The 21,235-nt window shown below is 42.6% G+C and overlaps 1 protein-coding gene across 6 annotated transcripts in view; it reads right to left on the bottom strand.

Moving 5' to 3' along the window:
- Positions 1-21,235, bottom strand: part of arhgef39 (Rho guanine nucleotide exchange factor (GEF) 39) — a 70,854-nt gene that overhangs the window by 45,634 nt on the left and 3,985 nt on the right. For 4 of the 6 annotated variants that reach the window (XM_048554331.2, XM_048554334.2, XM_048554333.2 and 1 more), the window contains exon 2: positions 19,535-19,615. The exons of 1 other annotated variant lie outside the window; for it this stretch is intronic. In XM_048554331.2, coding sequence (XP_048410288.1) covers positions 19,535-19,577 — 43 coding nt within the window. In that variant the 5' untranslated portion in view covers positions 19,578-19,615. Of the gene's footprint in view, positions 1-6,170; positions 6,210-19,534; positions 19,616-21,235 lie in introns of those variants that run through there. One more of the 6 variants, XM_048554335.2, reaches the window with a different exon arrangement.

Here is a 21,235-nt window from a genome sequence, read left to right as displayed (position 1 = left end):
AGTCAATTTTTTTTAAATTACTTTTTTTTGACCCTGGATCACTTTATCAGATTACTTTTCAATTATCCACGTTTCAACCTTTCGTTTATTCTCTATACATTTGCAATTTTTTTTGGATATCACTCAAGATATCGCCAGTATTACATCAAATGTTCTCCTTTCTTCAATTATTTGCGGCCTTACATATAATTTATTACTTCTACTAGCTAATTTCTTTGTTAATCCTTTCTTAATAAGGGCCTGGGAAAGTGCAATCTCCCATGAGAAACCTTCATAACTATTTACAAAAGCCCTAACTTGTGTAAAATATTGCCCTGTTTGGCGAGATGTCATTGACTTGCTTTTCCCCATGGATGCTGCCAGCATAGCTGAGTGTTTCCAGCAATTCCTGCTTTTATTTCACTTTCTCAGCATCTGCAGTACTTTCAACTTGCAAAATACCCCAATTCCTTTCAAGAAATTTGACAGCAACCATTAGAGATCACAACGTTCTCCTTTGTTACTTTACTATCCATGGTGTACATTGAGTAGGCAGTGGCGTACTGATGGTGTCACTGGGTTAGTAACACAGAGACCCATGAAGATGCTCTCGAGATGCTAAGCCTCTTTAGGGAAGGAATTCTGATATTCTTATGCCGTCTTCACAACACTCAACAGCTTTCTGAAATGGCCTAGCAAGCTACCCAAGGGTAACTAGGGATTGGCAACAGATACAGGCCCAGGCAGTGATGTCCACATCCTATAAGCGAATACAAATAAAAATCTCCAGTCTCCTACGTATTAGTTAAGCAACTACCACGTGGCCTGGTTCTGGCTGAAGCAAAACATTCCACAGATATTGCACTGCACCATATGACTCAAAACAATTTCTGGTACAATTTTTTTTATGCAGAAGGCCTTTTTATTGTTTTCCATCCTGGAGCTTGCACACCATGATAATTCAATCCATGTTCAGACTAAGCCAATTCTTTAATACACCACATTCTCCTTCAAGACTCAACACTACATTTTTCCTTATGTTCCTTACCATAAATGTGAAATCTTGTGTTCTTTTATTTCCTGTTACATTGGGTTGCTGATGTGTTCCCTGGGAATTCCAGTTCTTTTATTATTCCTGCAGGGACACGGACTGCTATGACAAAACTTGCCAGAATTCCTCACAAGCTTTAGAAGCACAACATAAACTTTTTTTTAAAATTTGGCTAGGAATGGCCTGCTGAAAGGAGACAGGATTGTCCTAGGAACTGGATTCATAAAGTTCAATGCAGGATGACTCACTCCACAGAATACAACTCAAGTCCTGATCATGGATCGGAACTCCCAAGTATCTATAGACTTTCCTTGACTTTTAATTACAATTATTTTCCTTCAAAAAAAAAACTGCTCTAAGTCATGTGTGGGACTGATGAGATGTTAGTTCTGAAGATGTCAAAGAAACTTTATATTCACAAGAAGTGATGTGTTTAAAGATGACAAGGGGCTGACAACAACCTGCTAAACAGCAAGTCACCCCCTGCAGGTTATTTTCCCAAACTTTTTTTTATCTTCTTCCTTGAATAATAAATACACAAGGAGAGGGATTGAACTCTTCAGCTTCAACTCTACTGAAGTGGACTTGCAGGACTGAATGGTTTCATGTGCAGCAAGTGCCAGCAATTACGAAGAACTACCATCAAATCACCTTGTTTTGCAGAGAAAGGAAGAAATCACTTGCACAGTTCTGCAAACTAGTTTAAAACAGAATCAAGAAATTCAAATAACCTACTAACCAAGCAGCTCAAAAATCATCTGGTCAACTGCCAATGTCACTTCTGATAATCTCCACTGTAACAACCACAACATGCAACGATCTGTACTTCACGAGTAATTCAGAGACTTATGTACTTTAACAACTCGGAGCGAGTGCAAGCCAATCAGCCCTTCAAACCTTCTCTGCCTTTCAATATGATCATGGCTGATCCTTTATCCCAAAGCCGTATTCCAACTTTATCCGCATGCTCTCTTTGCATTTAAAATCTAAAACGTTGTCCTGAATATATTTAGTGACCTGGCCTACACTACTTCAGCGGGTAGAGAACTCTACAAGTTCACTATCCTTTGAGTGAAGAAACCTTTCTTTGTTTCAGTCTTAAACAATCTGCTTTGTATCCTGAGACAATGTCTTCTGATTCTAGACTCCCACACAGGGGAAAATATCCTCCTTGCATCAAATCTGACCAGCCCTAATTTATCCTTGTTTCGAAGAACTTTTATTGTTTTGAACTTGTCTTATTTCTAATCTGAGCATGTGTGCACATTGTGTTATAAATTCTTCTTGCGCTTAATAATTAATAAACACCTTGTTAATTCAATAAGCCTGGTTAAATTAGCTCCTTTTTAAAAGAGAAGTTCATTTCGGTCTGCAATGTAAAGGCATCGAGTAGAGAAAGTATCTTTTATTATAAACCTTTGTGCAACTAACCAACAGCATGAGCAAATACAGAAAGAGAGCCCATTCATTCTTCCTTCCCTGGGAGCTTATTAGTTTGGGAATTTCCAGTCTGGAACTATAATGAACTGGGGATCCCTGCTCAGGTTGTGAGACCAGAAACCATCAGGTAGATACTTTTATTTTACCTGACTTCCTGGAGTTAGCTTGCGTTGCGATTGCTGCACAACTTCATCAAAATGAAATAATTACATGGGACCAAGGAGGGATTCAGGCTGCTTCCACTTGCACTAATTGCAATTTAATGTGGAATATTTTCTCTGTCAAATTAACTCGATTAAGCTAACCAAAGAGATAATTTGTTCGTTGGTCTCCAACTGGGCTGTCCCCAAAGGCAGAAGAGGCTTCAATACCATGGCATATAATTCCAAGGAGCCTCCAACATGTATGAATTTGGAGCAGGAATAGGCCATTTGGCCCCTTGAGTCTTTTCTCAGTTATCTACCAACTAAGATTTCTTCAGAAAGGCACATCCCAAATCCATGAATTCTATCAAGGGCAGAAGGCACATGGGAACACCACCAAGTTCTCTTCTAATTTACACATCATCCTGAAATAAAGACAAAATGCTGCAGAAACTCAGCAGGCCTGACAATATGCAAAGAGACAGAAACAGAGTTATCTGTGAGCCCAATAATTCTTCTTCAGAAGATCAAGCTGACTTAGATACATATTCCATTTTTTTACATTATTGCCAGATCAAAATCATGGAACTTCCACCTACAGCCTTATCAGTCCCTCTCTCTCTCTTATTAGATATTGTGAAAATAATTAGGCATATTAAACACTGCAGCCTGGAGCTTCCATTTAGTTGCACTGATTTCTGCAGCATTGTTTGGTCAAATTATGCACTCAAGGCACAGATCATGCCCAGTACAAATCCAGCTTCTGTGATCTTCCACATTATTTAGCAACGCATCACATCAGAAGAAGCTCTATTCCCAATAATTGTCACGGCCCCAAATTAAATTGTTGGTCACACATTTGTAGGCATCTTTTGTTCCCAACTTTACAAATGTTGTCCTCACTGGCTTGGCCTGTATTTACTTTCAATCCTAATTGCCATGGAGAAGGTGATGTGAGTTGCCTGTTTGAATGACTGCAGTCCTTGGCGATTAGAGACACCGTCACATTGCTGTTAGGAAGGGAGTTCCATGATCCTGACTCTGACACTGAAGGAAACCTGATTTAGTTCCAAGCATGATAGTAGACAGGTACCCATCCAAAATATGCTTTTTTTTGTGTGTAGTAAACCTACGTGGAGTTGTTTTAATAAAACTGTACCTAGTTACCAAATATATTAAGTAGGCACACTAGCTCATGATACACTCTTCGTTTAATTTTGAGCAGAAACATGAAAGAAATAAATACTTTTCAAAAGTGGTGCAATTTTATGTCAACTGACTTCATTGACTGCATCTAAAAGCAAAAACTCTACCCCCAGCGTCATTCTGAAAAGGAGTCGTATTCCATTTTAGGTTTGCCACAATAATGTGTTCAGAATGGAAATCAGGTGGTCTCAGCAAAAACGATTCTTAATGAAGAAATCACTGACAAAAGTCTGTTAAATGCCAGGATTAAAGTATAAATGAAAGAAGCTTACATTCTTTGGTAATATGCACAGAAGGCAGGACATGAGTTACAATTTAGGATTGTAGCAAACAACAAATATTTCTGCAATTTTCTCATGCAAAAGTACAAATCAAATTATGTTCAAATTGTTTCAACAAAATATCACTACAACTGTGTGATCTTACAGCATATACATGTCAAAGATTTTCCAGGAAATTTGGAGCCATAATTGTAACGCTTGAGGTTTATAATGATATCAAGTATCAGTAACACCATTTTTTTGAATCAGGATTTAGAAAGTGTATATCTACTTCTCGAGCAAGTATCTTCTGCTGTGCATTTTACAACACTACCTCCGAATAAGACTGTTAATTAGCAGCAAATCATCAGCTTTCAAAGGCCCACAATCACTGGGAGCTCAACTGAGACAGCTGAAAATGACTGCATTAAGAACTCTCACAAGAGACATTGAAAGACAGAGACAGACAAATTGATTCAAAATTTGGATCTGAGACACATGGTCTTACACACATTCCATCTCTCTATTCAACGCAACAGCTGAATTAACCCTTACACTGTGTTGCTTGAAAATTTACATTTTGGAAATGTTCTCTAGAGGTAGCTGCCTAAAGACAACATAATCCAGTTATATCTTCTAGTTTTCATTAGTTAGAAATACTAATCATGGTCTAGACTCCAAATGATACAGACTCATGGCGTGTGTATTTCCTTTCAGTCTCTACAATGACTAATTGACTGATTCATTGTTATCTGACACATGACTGCAGTGCAACACTGAGTGTGGCACTCCAAATATATGTTCCCATAACAATAAGTTCCCATTTTTTCATTAATATGACATTATAACAAATCCCATTAAATGTAGTGTACATAATGGGCAAATAGGACTAGATTAATTTAGGATACATGATTGGCAAGGATGAGATGGACCAAAGGGTCTGTTTCCAAGCTGTACAGCTCTATGACATGCAATGAAATTAAGACAGTTAAACATTGGCTACTTGTAGCCGGATGCATGCTCTCTGGTTAAAAGTTCCAATAAAAATAGATCAGTGATGTTTGGGAAGGCTGCACAGGTGTTATAATGTTGTAATTCCCTAAACCCCCAAGTCTTGACCATGAAGAAAGATACAGTCCAAGTGTATCAAAGACAACTGCACAGCCAATTACATACTCGATACGAGGTTAGAGGTGGAAAGACATAGGTCAGGATGCAAACCTGGGCAGCCTTAAATGGTTCAGGTGAATCACTGTAGAGTCTTTAATGTGACACAAATATAGGTCTAAACACCAGAAAAGTACTGAATGGGCAGCCACATTGGACTAGAAACAAAGATAGTGTTTCACAGTGCCACCTTGTGATAGGAGACCTGTAACCACAACCAAATCAGCCTTCAGACTGGTCTGAAATGTTGAGTGTTTGGTTAATAGAAATTGTTAAACATATTGACATAAAACGTGTGACCTAAAAATAGCAATGCAAAGTCAGCTCAAACTGCTTGCTTTTAACCTATATGGTAGGAGTCACTTTTCCTTGATAATGTGCATGGGGAGTCTCAATGTCTCGGGGTTTAGATAGGGGGAAAACATTTGGGCCAAAACATGGAGAACATCGTGTGATGTTTTTACTCCTGTGCAAGGCATAGCTTTTCAATTAATCACCGTCAAATGTCAAAACTTAGGGAAGTGGTATTAATTGGCACATTGAAGTTTACCTGTAGAACACACAGGGGAGCTTGGAAGTACAAAATGAGGCACTGTATCACCAGTAGTAGTTGGGCTACCCTCAAAAAAATAAAATATTAACTTTTGTGATTTCCATTCTAAAGGGGACCACAGGAGTGGACAATAAAAAAAATTGACAAGAATGTCAACTGTGTGACATAAGGAAGAAGTATGTCTTACAGTCAGAAGTTCCATGCAAGGTCAACTTTGCTTTTCTATAGACGTAATGTAAACCGTGATATATTAAATAATCTAACCTGCTATTGGCTGGATGTGTGAGAGAGGCGAGGGCTGGGGATGGACTTTGAGCAAGAGGGCAGCTGGGCACCTTAAAAATTGTTTCCTAAAAGTAATTTAAACCTACTCAAATAAATTTCACTCCATCTTCCAGCCAGTGACTTTAGTGGCCCACATCGTCTCCTTCTGCAGCATAATTGCTTCTTCCCTCAGAGTACAATGTCACCCGAATCCAGCCAGGAAAGGAGATACCAAGCTTCGAGGTCCTGTAGCACAAAGGTGATAGGAAGCCTTTCAAAAAAAACTCCAGCTCCGCCCAGTGGCTGAAATCTACTTGAAATGGCCCACAGTGGCCAAGACAACTAAGCACAACAGTGAGCTTGTTTCAAATCCTGCAGCGGTTTCAAATCAGCATTGATCAAAGGCAGGCCTGAGGGGCAATAACAATGAGTAATGGCTTTCTGAACACAAATCCCACCTGGTTGCATACAAACAAAGAGCAGAAGTAGGTCAATTTGTCCCTTGGGCCTGCTCCACCATTCAGAAAGATCATGGCTGCTCTGATTACTTCACACTCTCCAGACCCTTGATAACCTTCCAGCTCCTTGCTCTGCCTCGACAACAGACAAAGACTCTGCTTCCAGCAGAGTTCCAATGACTCGTCAACTACAATTTTTTTTCATCTCTAAAGCTGATGATTGTTATTTTCAAACAGTGATCTCTAACTGTAAAGTAACCAACAACATATCACAACCCCATTTGATAGAACTTTGTCCACTCACAACCCACTTCGATCCCTTTGCAGCTTCCTCACATCCACTTCACAACTTACCTTATTACTTATCTTTGTATCATCAGCGAATTTAGCAACCATATCCTACATCTCTTCATAAAAGTAATTTATTCAAATTGTGAAAACTCGAGACCATGGTACCCTGTGGGATACCACTGATGATATCTCGCCAACCAAAAAATCCTTAGTCTGCATTTCCTGTTAGCGAGCGAGAGTCATACAGCAAAGAAAGAGACCCTTTAGCCAAACTAGTCCATGCCAACCATGGAGCCAAACAAAAGTAATCCTATCTGCCTCCTTTTGGTCCATATCTCTCAAAACATTTTCTTTCATGTACTTATCGAAATATCATTCCAATGTTGTAACTGTATCTGCATCCACCACATCGTCCGGCAACACTTAAAAAAAAGTTGCCCCACATATCATTTTTAAGTCTTTCTCCTCTCACCTTACAAACATGACACCTACTTTTGAACTCCCACCACCTTAGAGAAAAGGTCTTCGTTACTACCCTTATCTGTGTCCCTCAAGCTTTTATAAGCCTCTGTAAAGGTCACTTCTCAACCTGCTACTCTCCAACGAATGAAATATAGCCTCAGCCTGTCCAACCTACTTTTATAACTCAAACTCTCCATTCCCAGCAACATCCTGGCAATTTTTTTCTGAACCCTCTCCAGTTTAATAATATCCTCCCTGTGACCGGAACTGGACACAGTATTCCAGAAGAGGCGTCATCAACATCCTGTACAATCTTAACATGATATCCAAACTCCTACAATCACAGATCTGAGCAATGAAGTCCAGCATGCTAAACGCTTTCTGAAACACCTTGTCTCCCTGTGATGCAAATTTCAAATAACTGTCCCCTGCCGAAGCCCTAGGTCTCTCTGTTCTCCATCACTACCCAGGGTCCTACCATTAATATATATTAAGTCCTGCCCCTGCTTGTTTTACCAAAATGCAAAATACCTCTCATTTATCCAAATTAACTCCAATTGCCATTCCTCAGCCCATTGGCCCCAATTGATCAAGATCTCTCTGTAATTTTAGATAACCTTCTTCACTGTCCACCATACCACCAACTCTGGTGTCATCTGCAAACTTTTTAACCATGCTTTCTATAATCTCATCCTAATCATTTATATGACAAATAAAGTGGACCCAGTGCTGATCCCTGTCGAACACCACCGCTCACAGATTTCCTGTCTGAAATAAACCCTCTGTCATTCCCCTCTGTCTCCTTCCATCAAGCCAATTTTGTGTCCAGTTAGCAAGCACGCTATGAATCTCTTACGATCTAAGTTTACCATTTACCATGCAGAACCTTATCAAAAGGCTTTACTAAATTCCATGTAAACAGTGTCTATCACCCTGCTCTCAATTTTTTTTTGATTACTTTCTCAAAAAAAAACTCAGTCAAGTTTGTGAAGCACGATTTCCCTCACACAAAAATATGCTGGCTACCATTAATCAGTCCATGCACACCAAATGCATGTAAATCCTATCTTTCAGAATCACCTCCACCAACTTGTCAGATTCACAGGTCTATAGCTCCCAGGCTTCTCCTTACTGCCATTCTTAAATAAACAGTAGCCACCCTCCAGTCCTTCAGCACTTCATCAATGGTTACAGATGATACAAATAATTCTGCCAGCTACCCTGCAATTTCCTTACTTCCCACAACACCATGAGTTGTTATTTCCAGCAATAACCTTTGATGTGGCACCTTATTAAAAGCCTTCTGAAAGTCCGAGCACAAAATTCGAAGTTTCCCCTTTATCCACAGCGCACGTTACTTCCTCAAAAGAACTTCAATAAATTTGTTAAATGTGGAATCGCTTTCACAAGTTTATGTTACTTTTCATAAAGTGCCTTTGCAGATTTCTTTGGACTGGCTCCACTTGGTCAATTATTGTATTCCCTCCAACACAGTGTGCTCCCCAGGCGACTGCAACAGATACTCAGGGGTCTGGATCTCTCAGGAGCTGATGGCCTGGTGCTTGCTGTACTGAGCCAGACAGGAAGCCTCACCCATGATGCATTTGAAAATATCTTTAACAAACTCTCAGCCGTGGAGATGATTTCGGACTTCTTCATTTTTTAGATGCCAATGAAACTGATGCTCCTTCGTCTTTGGAAAAAAATGTTCACCACTCTCCCCTGGAGGCTTCCTCATGGATTTTTCTGCACCCTTCTAAGAAGCTCCTCTTACTTTTCATCAGCCTTAATCACCATCAGCGTGAAATACCAAACTGTGTTGACTGTCCAATTACTCAATTTTTCTAGGTTTCTTGTGATAACTTCTTCAATATAAACTTTAGTCGAATGCTTTCTGCCTTCCTCCCTTTTCAAATAAAGAAGTTACACTCACTATTTTCCAATCTGATCACTTTCCCGGAACCAAGTGAGCCTTGGAAAATTAAAATCAATGGATTACCTATCTTACAAGCCGCTACTTTGATGAGTTTAGGATAAAGTCCATCAGGACCATGGACGTGGCATTCTACAGTTGGAAACATTTTTGCTCACCATCATAGTATGGTTTAATCATTTATTCAGTTCTTCCCTCCTTTTTCAATTCATCTATCATCATTTCATTTTAATTCCGCAGACTCTCTCTTTAGGTCCAACACTCACTCAATTAACTCTTTCCTTTATTAAATATCTACTGAAAATCCTGTCTCTTTTTACATTTTTAGCTAGTTTTCTCACACACTTAAATTTTCCCTTCCTTATTAAGCTTCTAGTTATTTTCTGTTTTTTTAATACATTGAAAACAATCTTCTGCCCTGACACCCAACTTTGCATAATTATACACCTTTTCTTTAAGCTTGACATTATCTTTATTGTTTTTAGTTAATAGCACTCCACTTGCATTTTTCTCTCTCTTTGGGATTTATTTATTCTGTGTATTGTGAAATATCCTCTTACATACATACCGTTGATATTCTGTTGATTTTTCCCTCAATCTAATGTGACAGTTCACTTCAGCTAGCTCTGCTCTCATGCCTGCCTAATTGCCCTATTTAAGTTCAAAATAATTTTGAAGCCACTTGTTTCTCCCTCAAACTGAACCTAAACTTCTGTAATAGCACAGTCATTGCTACAAAGGCAAAACATTGTGGAGCTGGAGGAACACAGTAGATCAGGCAGCAAAGGAGCAGGAAAGTTGATGTTTCGGGTTGGGATCCTTCTTCAGAAATAGGGAGGAAGGAAGGAAGCTGGGAAACCAGGGACATCCAATCCCTGTACACTTCTATTCCCCACGCAAATGGCCTAAAAGCCCTCTGTTTCTTCCTCCCCCACAGGCCCAACTAGTCCCCCTCCACCAACATCCTGATCCACTCAACAGAACTTGTCCTTACCTTAAACAACTTCTTGTTTAACTCCTCCCACTTTCTGCAAACTAAATGGGTGGCTGTGGGCATCCATATGGGTCTGAGCTATGCCTGCCTCTTCGTAGGACACGTGGAACAGTCCCTTTTCTGCCGTTACATCAGCGCCGTCCCTCACCTCTTCTTCCGCTACAATGACGACTGTATCAGCGCTGCCTCATGTTCATGTGAGGAGCTTGAACAGTTCATGAACTTTAAACTAAAAAGTTTCACCTCAACCTCAAATTCACCAGGACCATCTCCGATACCTCCCTCTCCTTCCTGGATCTCTTCATCTCAATCTCTAGAAACCGTGTCAGACTGACATCTATTTCAAGCCCACTGATTCCCACAGCTACCTTGACAACACCTCCTCTCACCCACCCTCCTGCAAGAATCTGATCCCATATTCCCAATTCCTCCACCTCCGCTGCATCTGCTCCCAAGATGGGAGCGTTGCCCTCCCAGACATCCTAAATGCCCTATTATTTCAAGGACCACAACTTCCCACCTCCGTCAAAAATGCTGTCAACCGCAACTCTTGCATTTCCCGCACCTCTGCCCTCAAACCCTCGCCCCCCCCCCAAGAAAAATAAAGACAGAGTTCCCCCAGTCCTCACATATGACCCTCCAACCTCCGCATCCAGTCTATCATCCTCCACCAACAATCAGACCCCACAGCCAAAGAGATATTTCCCTCCCACCCCCACCTGCCTTTCATAGGGACTGCTTACTCCATGAATCACTCGTCCGCTCCATTCTCCCCACTAACCGCACCACACCTGGCACCTTTCCCTACAACTGCCGGAAGTGCTACACCTGCCCCTACACTGATCCCCTCTCCTTCATCCAAGACCCAAAGTAAATTTTTTTCACATCTGACTGGGGTTCATCTGCACATCCTCCAACCTGGACAATTGCATCGGTTGCTCCCGATGTGGCCTCCTCTATATCGGTGAGACCAAACACAGACTCAGCAACCATTTTGTGGGCCATCTGCGCTCTGTCTGCAATAATTGACAACACCTTCCTGTCGCCAGCCATTTTAAATGCCCCTCCCACTCTCTTAATGACATGTTCATCCTGGGCCTCCTCCAGTGTCACAATGATACCACACGTGAACTGGAAGAGTGGCACCTCATATTCCACCGACAGCCCAATGGCCTTAACATAGAATTCACCAGTTTTAAAATACTCCCACCCCCCACCCTCATCCCACGTTCAACCCTCACTTTCATTCCTGCCTCCTTGACCGGATACCAACCTGCCCATCTTCTCTGGCACTTATCTGCCCCATCCTTCCCACTGACCAATTCCCACCACTCCCTACTTGCACTCACTATCATCATTCCATCGAACTGTCCCAGCCCCAGCCCTCCTCCATTTATTTCCCAGCTCCCTTCCCCCTCTCCATTTCTGAAACAGGGTCCTGACCTGAAATGTCATCTTTCTTTCTCCTCTGATGCTGCCTGGCCTGCTGTGTTCCTCCAGCTCCACACTGTTATCTCTGACTCCAGCATCTGCAGTTCTTGCTGTCTCCCACTGCTACCTAGAGACACCTTCACAAGGAGGCCAGGCATTAATCCCATGTCATTGAACCAGGTCTAATACATTTCTTTCCTTATATTCCATTCTACTGGGCAGTTACTATTATAACTTCCTCATGTCTTGGCCTTATCATTCTTCATTTTGACCCAAACCATTCCTGTATCTTGCTTTCATCTTACAGCACTTTTCTCTACTATACCAATATTAATTATATAAATCCAATGTATCATCTTTTCCTAGGTTCCCACATTTCTAAATGTCTTCTATCCTTCAATATTCAAGTCTCAATCTATGTTTGACTGAAGTTACGCATTTCTATTCATCCTTTTGGTTCATCTGTTAATTCTGACATTATGTGCATTCAGACACAGACCTATTAGTTTTGGTCTATTATTTAAAGTTTTCTAGTCTCCAACTTTCCATCTAATTTAATGTTAGATTTCTCCATCCGATCCCTTCCTGTCCAGCCATAGGAAGATCTTTTTCTCTTTGTCTTTTCTATAGTTTCATTTACCACATCTTTCGAAGCTTAATTCTTTGCTCCAACTATTTATTTAGAACCCTCCCTACTTCCCTAAAGAGCTTGTCAGAACACTGGCTCCAGCACAGTTCAAAGTGGAGGCAGCCCCGATAGTACAGATGTAATGGGAACTGCAGATGCTGGAGATTCCAAGATAATAAAATGTGAGGCTGGATGAACACAGCAGGCCAAGCAGCATCTCAGGAGCACAAAAGCTGACGTTTCGGGCCTAGACCCTTCATCAGAGAGGGGGATGGGGGGAGGGAACTGGAATAAATAGGGAGAGAGGGGGAGGCGGACCGAAGATGGAGAGTAAAGAAGATAGGTGGAGAGGGTGGAGGTGGGGAGGTAGGGAGGGGATAGGTCAGTCCAGGGAAGACGGACAGGTCAAGGAGGTGGGATGAGGTTAGTAGGTAGCTGGGGGTGCGGCTTGGGGTGGGAGGAAGGGATGGGGGAGAGGAAGAACCGGTTAGGGAGGCAGAGACAGGTTGGACTGGTTTTGGGATGCAGTGGGTGGGGGGGAAGAGCTGGGCTGGTTGTGTGGTGCAGTGGGGGGAGGGGATGAACTGGGCTGGTTTAGGGATGCAGTGGGGGAAGGGGAGATTTTGAAACTGGTGAAGTCCACATTGATACCATATGGCTGCAGGGTTCCCAGGCGGAATATGAGTTGCTGTTCCTGCAACCTTCGGGTGGCATCATTGTGGCAGTGCAGGAGGCCCATGATGGACATGTCATCAAGAGAATGGGAGGGTGAGTGGAAATGGTTTGCGACTGGGAGGTGCAGTTGTTTGTTGCGAACTGAGCGGAGGTGTTCTGCAAAGCGGTCCCCAAGCCTCCGCTTGGTTTCCCCAATGTAGAGGAAGCCGCACCGGGTACAGTTGATGCAGTATACCACATTGGCAGATGTGCAGGTGAACCTCTGCTTAATGTGGAATGTCATCTTGGGGCCTGGGATGGGGGTGAGGGAGGAGGTGTGGGGACAAGTGTAGCATTTCCTGCGGTTGCAGGGGAAGGTGCCGGGTGTGGTGGGGTTGGAGGGCAGTGTGGAGCGAACAAGGGAGTCACGGAGAGAGTGGTCTCTCCGGAAAGCAGACAGGGGAGGGAATGGAAAAATGTCTTGGGTGGTGGGATTGGATTGTAAATGGCGGAAGTGTCGGAGGATAATGCGTTGTATCCGGAGGTTGGTAGGGTGGTGTGTGAGAACGAGGGGGATCCTCTTGGGGCGGTTGTGGCGGGGGCGGGGTGTGAGGGATGTGTCGCGGGAGATGCGGGAGACGCGGTCAAGGGCGTTCTCAATCACCGTGGGGGGAAAGTTGCGGTCCTTAAAGAACTTGGACATCCCAGTCGCAAACCATTTCCACTCACCCTCCCATTCTCTTGATGACATGTCCATCATGGGCCTCCTGCACTGCCACAATGATGCCACCCGAAGGTTGCAGGAACAGCAACTCATATTCCGCCTGGGAACCCTGCAGCCATATGGTATCAATGTGGACTTCACCAGTTTCAAAATCTCCCCTTCCCCCACTGCATCCCTAAACCAGCCCAGTTCATCCCCTCCCCCCACTGCACCACACAACCAGCCCAGCTCTTCCCCCCCACCCACTGCATCCCAAAACCAGTCCAACCTGTCTCTGCCTCCCTAACCGGTTCTTCCTCTCCCCCATCCCTTCCTCCCACCCCAAGCCGCACCCCCAGCTACCTACTAACCTCATCCCACCTCCTTGACCTGTCCGTCTTCCCTGGACTGACCTATCCCCTCCCTACCTCCCCACCTCCACCCTCTCCACCTATCTTCTTTACTCTCCATCTTCGGTCCGCCTCCCCCTCTCTCCCTATTTATTCCAGTTCCCTCCCCCCATCCCCCTCTCTGATGAAGGGTCTAGGCCCGAAACGTCAGCTTTTGTGCTCCTGAGATGCTGCTTGGCCTGCTGTGTTCATCCAGCCTCACATTTTATTATCTCCGATAGTACAGATCCCACTTTCTCCATTCTTGCTCAAATCGGAACCCACTTCGCTCGTGCCAGTTTTTATCAGCTAGCTCCTCATATTGCCAATATGTAGCTTTTCCCTCTGTCACGTTTGTCATCAGGACTTTTGTGGACCGTGACAATTTTACTCTCTTCTTTATAACTCAAACCTTCCATACCTGGCAACTCCTGGTAAATTTCTTCTGAACAGAGTTATACAACCTCAAGCAGTAAGCACTACTCACAGATTACTGCCCTGGAGCACTGGCATCTGGGACCTCCTTCATCCTGCCATTACATCACACAAATGTTCTGATTGACTTGAAATGAATAAAACCTACCACACCCATTAAGATTTCTTACTGCTTGTAATCTTTACTTATATTAACGAAACGTATCAACTACCAAAAAATCTCCTAAACTTTAAAACATCACGTAAATGAGCAACCGATTTGGGCAGCACAGAGGTTCAGCAATTAGCACCGCTGCCTCAATGCCAGGACACAGGTTCAATTCCACCCTCAGATGACTGTGTGGAATTTGCACGTTCTCCCAGTGTGTGTCGGTTTCCTCTTGGTACTCCTGTTTCCTCCCACAGTCCAAAGATGTGCAGGTTAGGCAGATTGGCCATGGTAACTTGCCCAGAGTATTCAGGCATGTGTAGCTCAGTGGATTATAGGGAGTTGGGTATGGGTGGGATGCTCCAAGTGTGAGTGTGAACTGGTTGGGCCAAAGGGCCTGTTTCTACACTGTACAGATGCTATGAATTACAAAATCCTTTGGTCTGTGAAGTTACCTGTTACTTTTATGCAAATACAATTTTGGATGGGGATATTCGCAGAGCTAACTCCCCACTGGCTCTCAGTTATGCTATTTTTGATAGGCTGACGGAATTAGAACTGGGAAGAAACACCTCCCTGCCCTCCTCACCCTTCTCCTTTATTCGCTAAGCTCTTAAGGTTGCAGTACATTTCAGCAGCACAGCATCACACTGTTTAAATTGTTACAACCACCACCCTCATCATAAAACTCAAACAATCACCACCCAAACCAGTGAGGAATCTCAAAGGTGCATCCAGTCCTAATCACTTGTAGCAGGCATGTTGACATCAATGCAATTTGCTCACAATATGCAACAAAACACAGCAACTGAGAAAGGCAGGCCAATTCAACAAGATGGAGGTAACGGAACTCTTCAAATGAATAAAATAACGCAGAGCCAAAGGACACAACCTGAGATTTCAAACGAAACCTGTTCAGGGCCTGCCGTATTGGTGTTCCACATCCCAAGTCAGTGCCCCAGCACCAATCTGTGTAAATGCCAATTAAATTGGCGAAAAATGCCATGTGACTCATATCATTCATCAGTGGCGGTCCCTCACAGACAAGGAAGACTCTTCCACTCTCAGGGCGAGTCCGTAGGTGGTGATGCAGTCTGATGCTGCCAACGCAGTCTCTGCCACACTTTGGAAGGGGTGGGTGGGGCTTTGGTTTGTGGCAGCACGCTCCCTCACGCTGTTTTCACCCATCTTTCGCATTTTCTCCAATGGCAGGTCGCGAGGCGCTCCACCCTTTCTCAGATGCTCCTCCTCCACTTTAGATGGTCTTGGACCAGTGGTTCCCAGGTGTCTGCGGGAATGCCGTGCTTCACCAGTGAGGGCTTGAAGGAATCCCTGAAGAATTTTCTCTGTCCACCTGGGGCTTGCCAGCCGTTTGGGAGCTGGAAGCAGAGCACCTGCCCGACATTGATGCCTCATATAGGCTGCAGCTGACAGGATAGGCTATTAAGCAGTGAGGACTTTACCCCGCTGAAGTTTGAAAGCACATTCTACATACAAGCTCAATTGTTAATCTATTTATCAAAACAGATGGATTTAGCTAATAGTATGCACTGACCAAGGTACTTGTAAAAGAAAGACACAGATTAAACAATTTTTGTGTGACATAACTCCATTTCTAAAGGTTAGGGTGAAGCACTGGTCTGCAGGATTGATTTCTGATCTTCATATGCGTCATGTAAAGGAACAAAATACATTTTCTTTGCCCACCGGGGGCAAGAATGCACTTAAAAATAACACCATACAGTAAAATAAATTCCTCAACACAAAGTTCATATCTTTGAAATGACAAAGCGCCTCCTCCTCTGTAACCAAATCACAGGGACAAGTGAAAGCAAGTGTTTCGCAGTCCAACTACAGCCTAAAAATGGGCTATGCCAGAGAAGACCTGCTAGTTGCACTATTTCACACTCAGACAGCAATTACATACATCAAGGATCGGATGACCCTGAAAGGACGCCATTAAAACAGGTGAAGTAAGTGTCAAACACTCTCTTATTCAAAATGCCCAATATTGGCTGACAAAGCCAACATCTAGTAGTCTTAATTATGTGATAGCCTCTATAATACAAAAGTCAGTTCCACTCCAAGACTCTGTCACTTTAATTCCAGTTTTTCCAAGTGCCATTCACTTCATGCTTTCCTTAGTAGTGTCATTTCTAATGTAGCAGTAAGCCTGTGTTGTTAGTTGGCACTAAGAGTTTAACAGTAATTAACCCCTGCACTATCCCCAGGGAGTAGTACATCAGCAACTTGCCAAAACACTGTAAACAAGCAGCCTCTGATCAATGGAGAATGCTGCTGGCTCAAGAGCACAGTAATAATGCAAGCAATTTCTACATGTATAAACCTGCACAACTAATGACTCAAATGTGACATTATCTGCAGAAATAAGTGTGCTGGAAGTACAGAATTCTGTTTTGCAATTTATAAATGAAACCAAAGATTAGGATAGATGATTTGAACACAAAATAAACCAAGTTGGTTTTCTCAATATAGCTACTGTAAGTGGACTATTAATGTGGGCATGTTGCAAGCATTTTATTCAGCCAGATAACATTCTTCCCTCCTACAGTAAAATGGTCTGCAATGAACCCGGGTACTTAGCAGTGATAGCTTTAGAAATTCTTGACACTGAAGGCTTGCCATTTCAAATTCTGTCAGCTAATAAATTAAAAGTCTTAATTCCACTTTCACAAACCAGAAGTAGCAACAGCCACGAGTGGAGAATTTTTATCTCAGTAAATCCCAAGCAACACCTCTGACTCTTCAATGTCAGTCCCAAATGGTTTAGAAAAGGGGCAGAATCCTAACATTAACAGCGTTGGAGCCGGCAGCCACAACCTATAAAAGATACATTTATTTTTACTGTCCTGCATCACTATCCAAAAATATCCGACTCCCATGGATTTGAAAACTCCACTCGAGCAAATAGCAGAGAGGGGCTGGGATGAGGTTTCCGTTTATTCTTGTGGGAAGGCATCCCATAGCCCAAACAGAACAGTGGTTTCTTGGGGAATACCCACTAACATTGCCAGGGTGGCTTCATGGGAACCCCACAAGAGGTGGAGCTAATCTTCCTGCAAATCACCATGTCAATTTTGAATTGGGCGCATTCACACAAGCAAAGTGACAACATGACACGTGGCTGATACCAAAACGTCAGCTCCATGCAGCAGCAAGGAACAAGGCCTCAGCTAGCTCAGGGAAGGGAGTGACATGCCAGAAGATCAAGCCAGTATTACTGTCCTTCAGTCTGCTTTCTATTGCTCTTCATTTCTCAGTTTAATTGCAGAAACAGCATGGCATGATATTGGCTCCATCTGTCACGTCCTTATTTTCGCTGGAGGACAAAACAAGGCAATTTTTTGGAAAAATTACTTTTCTATTAGTCCAGAAGAGCAGGCTTGAGGATTAGTAGGGGACTAATGGGGCACACAGCAAAATATAAATTATAGTTATCAGCATAACCAGCTGGTAATAAGACCAAAAGAAATGTAAATTCTCAGTGAATCCGTTTGGAGAGTGGAATCCCGGAGCACTAATCTTCAGAATCCCTATATATTTCATCTTGATCGTTTCAACAGGGAGATGCAAAAGACCTCCCAAGCATTTAACCCTTTGATGCTGAACATCACAAACAGACCTCACAAATTTTAGAATGGTCAAAAGCGTGTTTGGTCTAACTTAACAGGGCAGTCTCTTGGTGCAAAACAACTTGTTTGTAAAACATTTTATTGATCACTCAGTGGCAAAGTGAGCAACTCTATGGACAAAACAGAAAGCTTTTTTGTCACATTTTAGTGCTGTGTAGCCATTTATCTAGGTGGAAGTTACTTTAAAATGCACTTTGAACCAAGGTTTTCTTCAAAGGGGCTTAGCCCCTCAGAATTGCAGCATGCCGCTCGAGAATTCAAACTCAGGATGAATGAGGCTGTTACAGTGATCATGAAACGTTTTCTCAGAGTTCAAACAATGGGCAATTTGGTGGCTTGGCCCCTTGAGAAATAAACACTTCGCACCCTTGGAGTTGGGAGGCTTTTGATCTCATCCAGCAAGCAGTCAGGGATAAAGCTGAACAAGTGCACCGAGGAAGGCCATTTGCTATTTGGAAACTAAACTCCACAGATGGTCAAGAGAGAAAGCAGTGTGCATGGACTGTCATTCCACACCAGCGCCAGACGCTAGTGAGCTGTCCAAAATAGATGATCCACTGGAGTTGTCGCTCTCACTATTGTATTGGCAGAAGTAAACATAATCAACCAGTTCTGACTACATCTTTGACTTTTTGTGTGCTGTGGAATAAAGAAGTATAATAATTAAACTGAACCTGGCCTCATTTAGCATTGTAGCTTAATCCACCTATGAGGCAATTGGAAAATACTTCAATTCAGATACCAAGGGAACGCTGTCCGTACTAGTATGGGACTGGCTACCAAAAAATATAGAAGGGGTAGCGCGTGCCAACTCCGATAAAGGTCAATTACTCATGTCACTTATAGAACTGACTGATACCTTCTTGTCAACAGTGGTATCTAAAGACAGCCCAAACACGCAACAGTCTCACTTTCTCAAAATGAAACTCATTAGAGCCCCTGAGGAATTTGGTGATAAATCTCCAGAATCCCACATTTATAACTCAGAATTTAGCAGTAAACTGTTCACAATGACCGAACTCTCATTGAGGCAGACGTAAATATTAACACTTACTATTCACTCTGCTGCAAGATCTCAGACATACACATAGTCTGGGTTCTGTGCTTACCCTGAAGGTGATGATACAGTGACTGCAAGCAAGCTACGACTATTACTACTCTGGAATGTCACATCCCATGACAGCATTTACTGTCATAAAGGTACACTGCCTACCTGGACTAGAACGTATGCAATACAAATCTTCATGAGAGAGTCCCAGCTTATCGTGTAGACCAACAGGAGAAATACTTACTCAAAAGCATTTTCATCGGAGTCTGAGATGATGATGCAGACATGCTGATGTGGAGATATTTTCTGGTAAAGGAAAAGAAACCTAGAAAAGGGAAGGGGATAAATCCCTTGTGAAATCAAGGTTCATTTTAACCCTTATTCCATTAATTGTGAAAGAAGAGTAGACAAGATGGTGTAGACAGGGATAATGTGGCTGTACTAGTAATTCAAATGCCTAGGTTATTTGCTTGGAGTTCAAAGCCCACCATGACAGCTGATGGACTTTGAACTCTACAAATAAATCTGGAATACAAATGAAGTTCATATGATGTCGGTGAAACAGTCATTGATAGGGTTTTCTAACAATCTATTTCACTCACTTTCAGCAGGGAAATCAGTCACCCATAGTTCCCCAAGGACGTGATTCCAAACCCAGATGTGATCAGCTCCAAACCACTCCCCATGGTGGCATTTTTAAAACTTAGTTCAAAGGGATGAGCAGCAAATTCTAACATTACCAGCCCCAAAAGAATAAAGAAATAAAGTGAACAGAACATAAAATGGATATTCAAAAATACTCAAAACTGTACATTCAGAACAATATAATCAAGGAAGGTGGTAGTTTTGGAGGTCTGACAAGACAAGGCACAAGTTGGAAAGTGGGGTAATTTCAGAACCAAGACAATAGATGGCATGGACACCAGTGATGGTCATGGAAATATTCGAATGCAAGGCCCAAGCAGCAGAAAGCACAGCCAACAAGGGTATGCATAAGAATGACTGTGAACAAGAGATCAGAGATAGAAATTACACCTTGAAACTAATCTCTTTGACCAACCAACATCTTTTGGTCGCCAAAGCTAACATTGTCTTATGACGCTTGGCATCAAATTTTGTTTTGTAATGCCTCTCTGAAGCACATTAGGAATATTTTATTGCATTGAGGTTATTGTAGCATTGTTTTGATGCAACTGAATTCAAGTCCCAGACAAAGGAGTTTAAATCACGCTATGAAACTTGAAAAAATTCAGTTCATTAAATAACTGCAGGTTTGAATATTTGCATCAACAGTGGTAGTTGTGAAACTGCCAAAATTGCCATACAAAAATATGTCAATTCATACCTAAACTATAGTTCTTATCTGTTCTAGCCTATAAGTTTCTCCAGGGCCACAGAAATATGGTCAACTCTAAATGCCCTCTGAAATAGCCTAAGGAGCCGCTCAGTTACATCAAATTCCTGCAAAAAAGAAAAAAAACTGGAATAGACCTTTAACAAACCACTTGGCATCAACCAATGTTACAGATTATAATGTGGAGTCTACTGTCTGAAATGGAAACAAGTTACTTTTCCATTTACCACCCACCTCCCCCTCAACCCATACACTTGGGGTGGCACAGCAGTTAGTACTGCTGCCTCACAGTGCCAGGGACACAGGTTCAATACTAGCCTTAGGTAATTGTCTGTGTGGAGTTGGCACATTCTCCGTGTGTCTGTGTGGGTTTCCCCCGGATGCTCTGGTTTCCTCCCACAATCCAAAGATGCGCAAATTATGTGGACTGGCCATGCTAAATTGCTCATAATGTCCACAGATATGCAAGCTAGGTGGGTTAACCATGGGAAATGCAAAGTTATGGGGATAGAGTGGGGGAGGGTGGGTGTGAGTGGGATAGTCTTCAGAAATTTGGCACAGACCTGATGGGCTGAATGACTTCTATCCCAT

The sequence above is a fragment of the Stegostoma tigrinum genome, chromosome 25 (genome assembly GCF_030684315.1).
Source record: "Stegostoma tigrinum isolate sSteTig4 chromosome 25, sSteTig4.hap1, whole genome shotgun sequence".
Classification (NCBI taxonomy): Eukaryota; Metazoa; Chordata; class Chondrichthyes; order Orectolobiformes; family Stegostomatidae; genus Stegostoma; species Stegostoma tigrinum.
The sequence above is the reverse complement of the archived record's forward strand: the minus strand, read 5'-3'. Positions and strand labels throughout refer to the sequence as shown.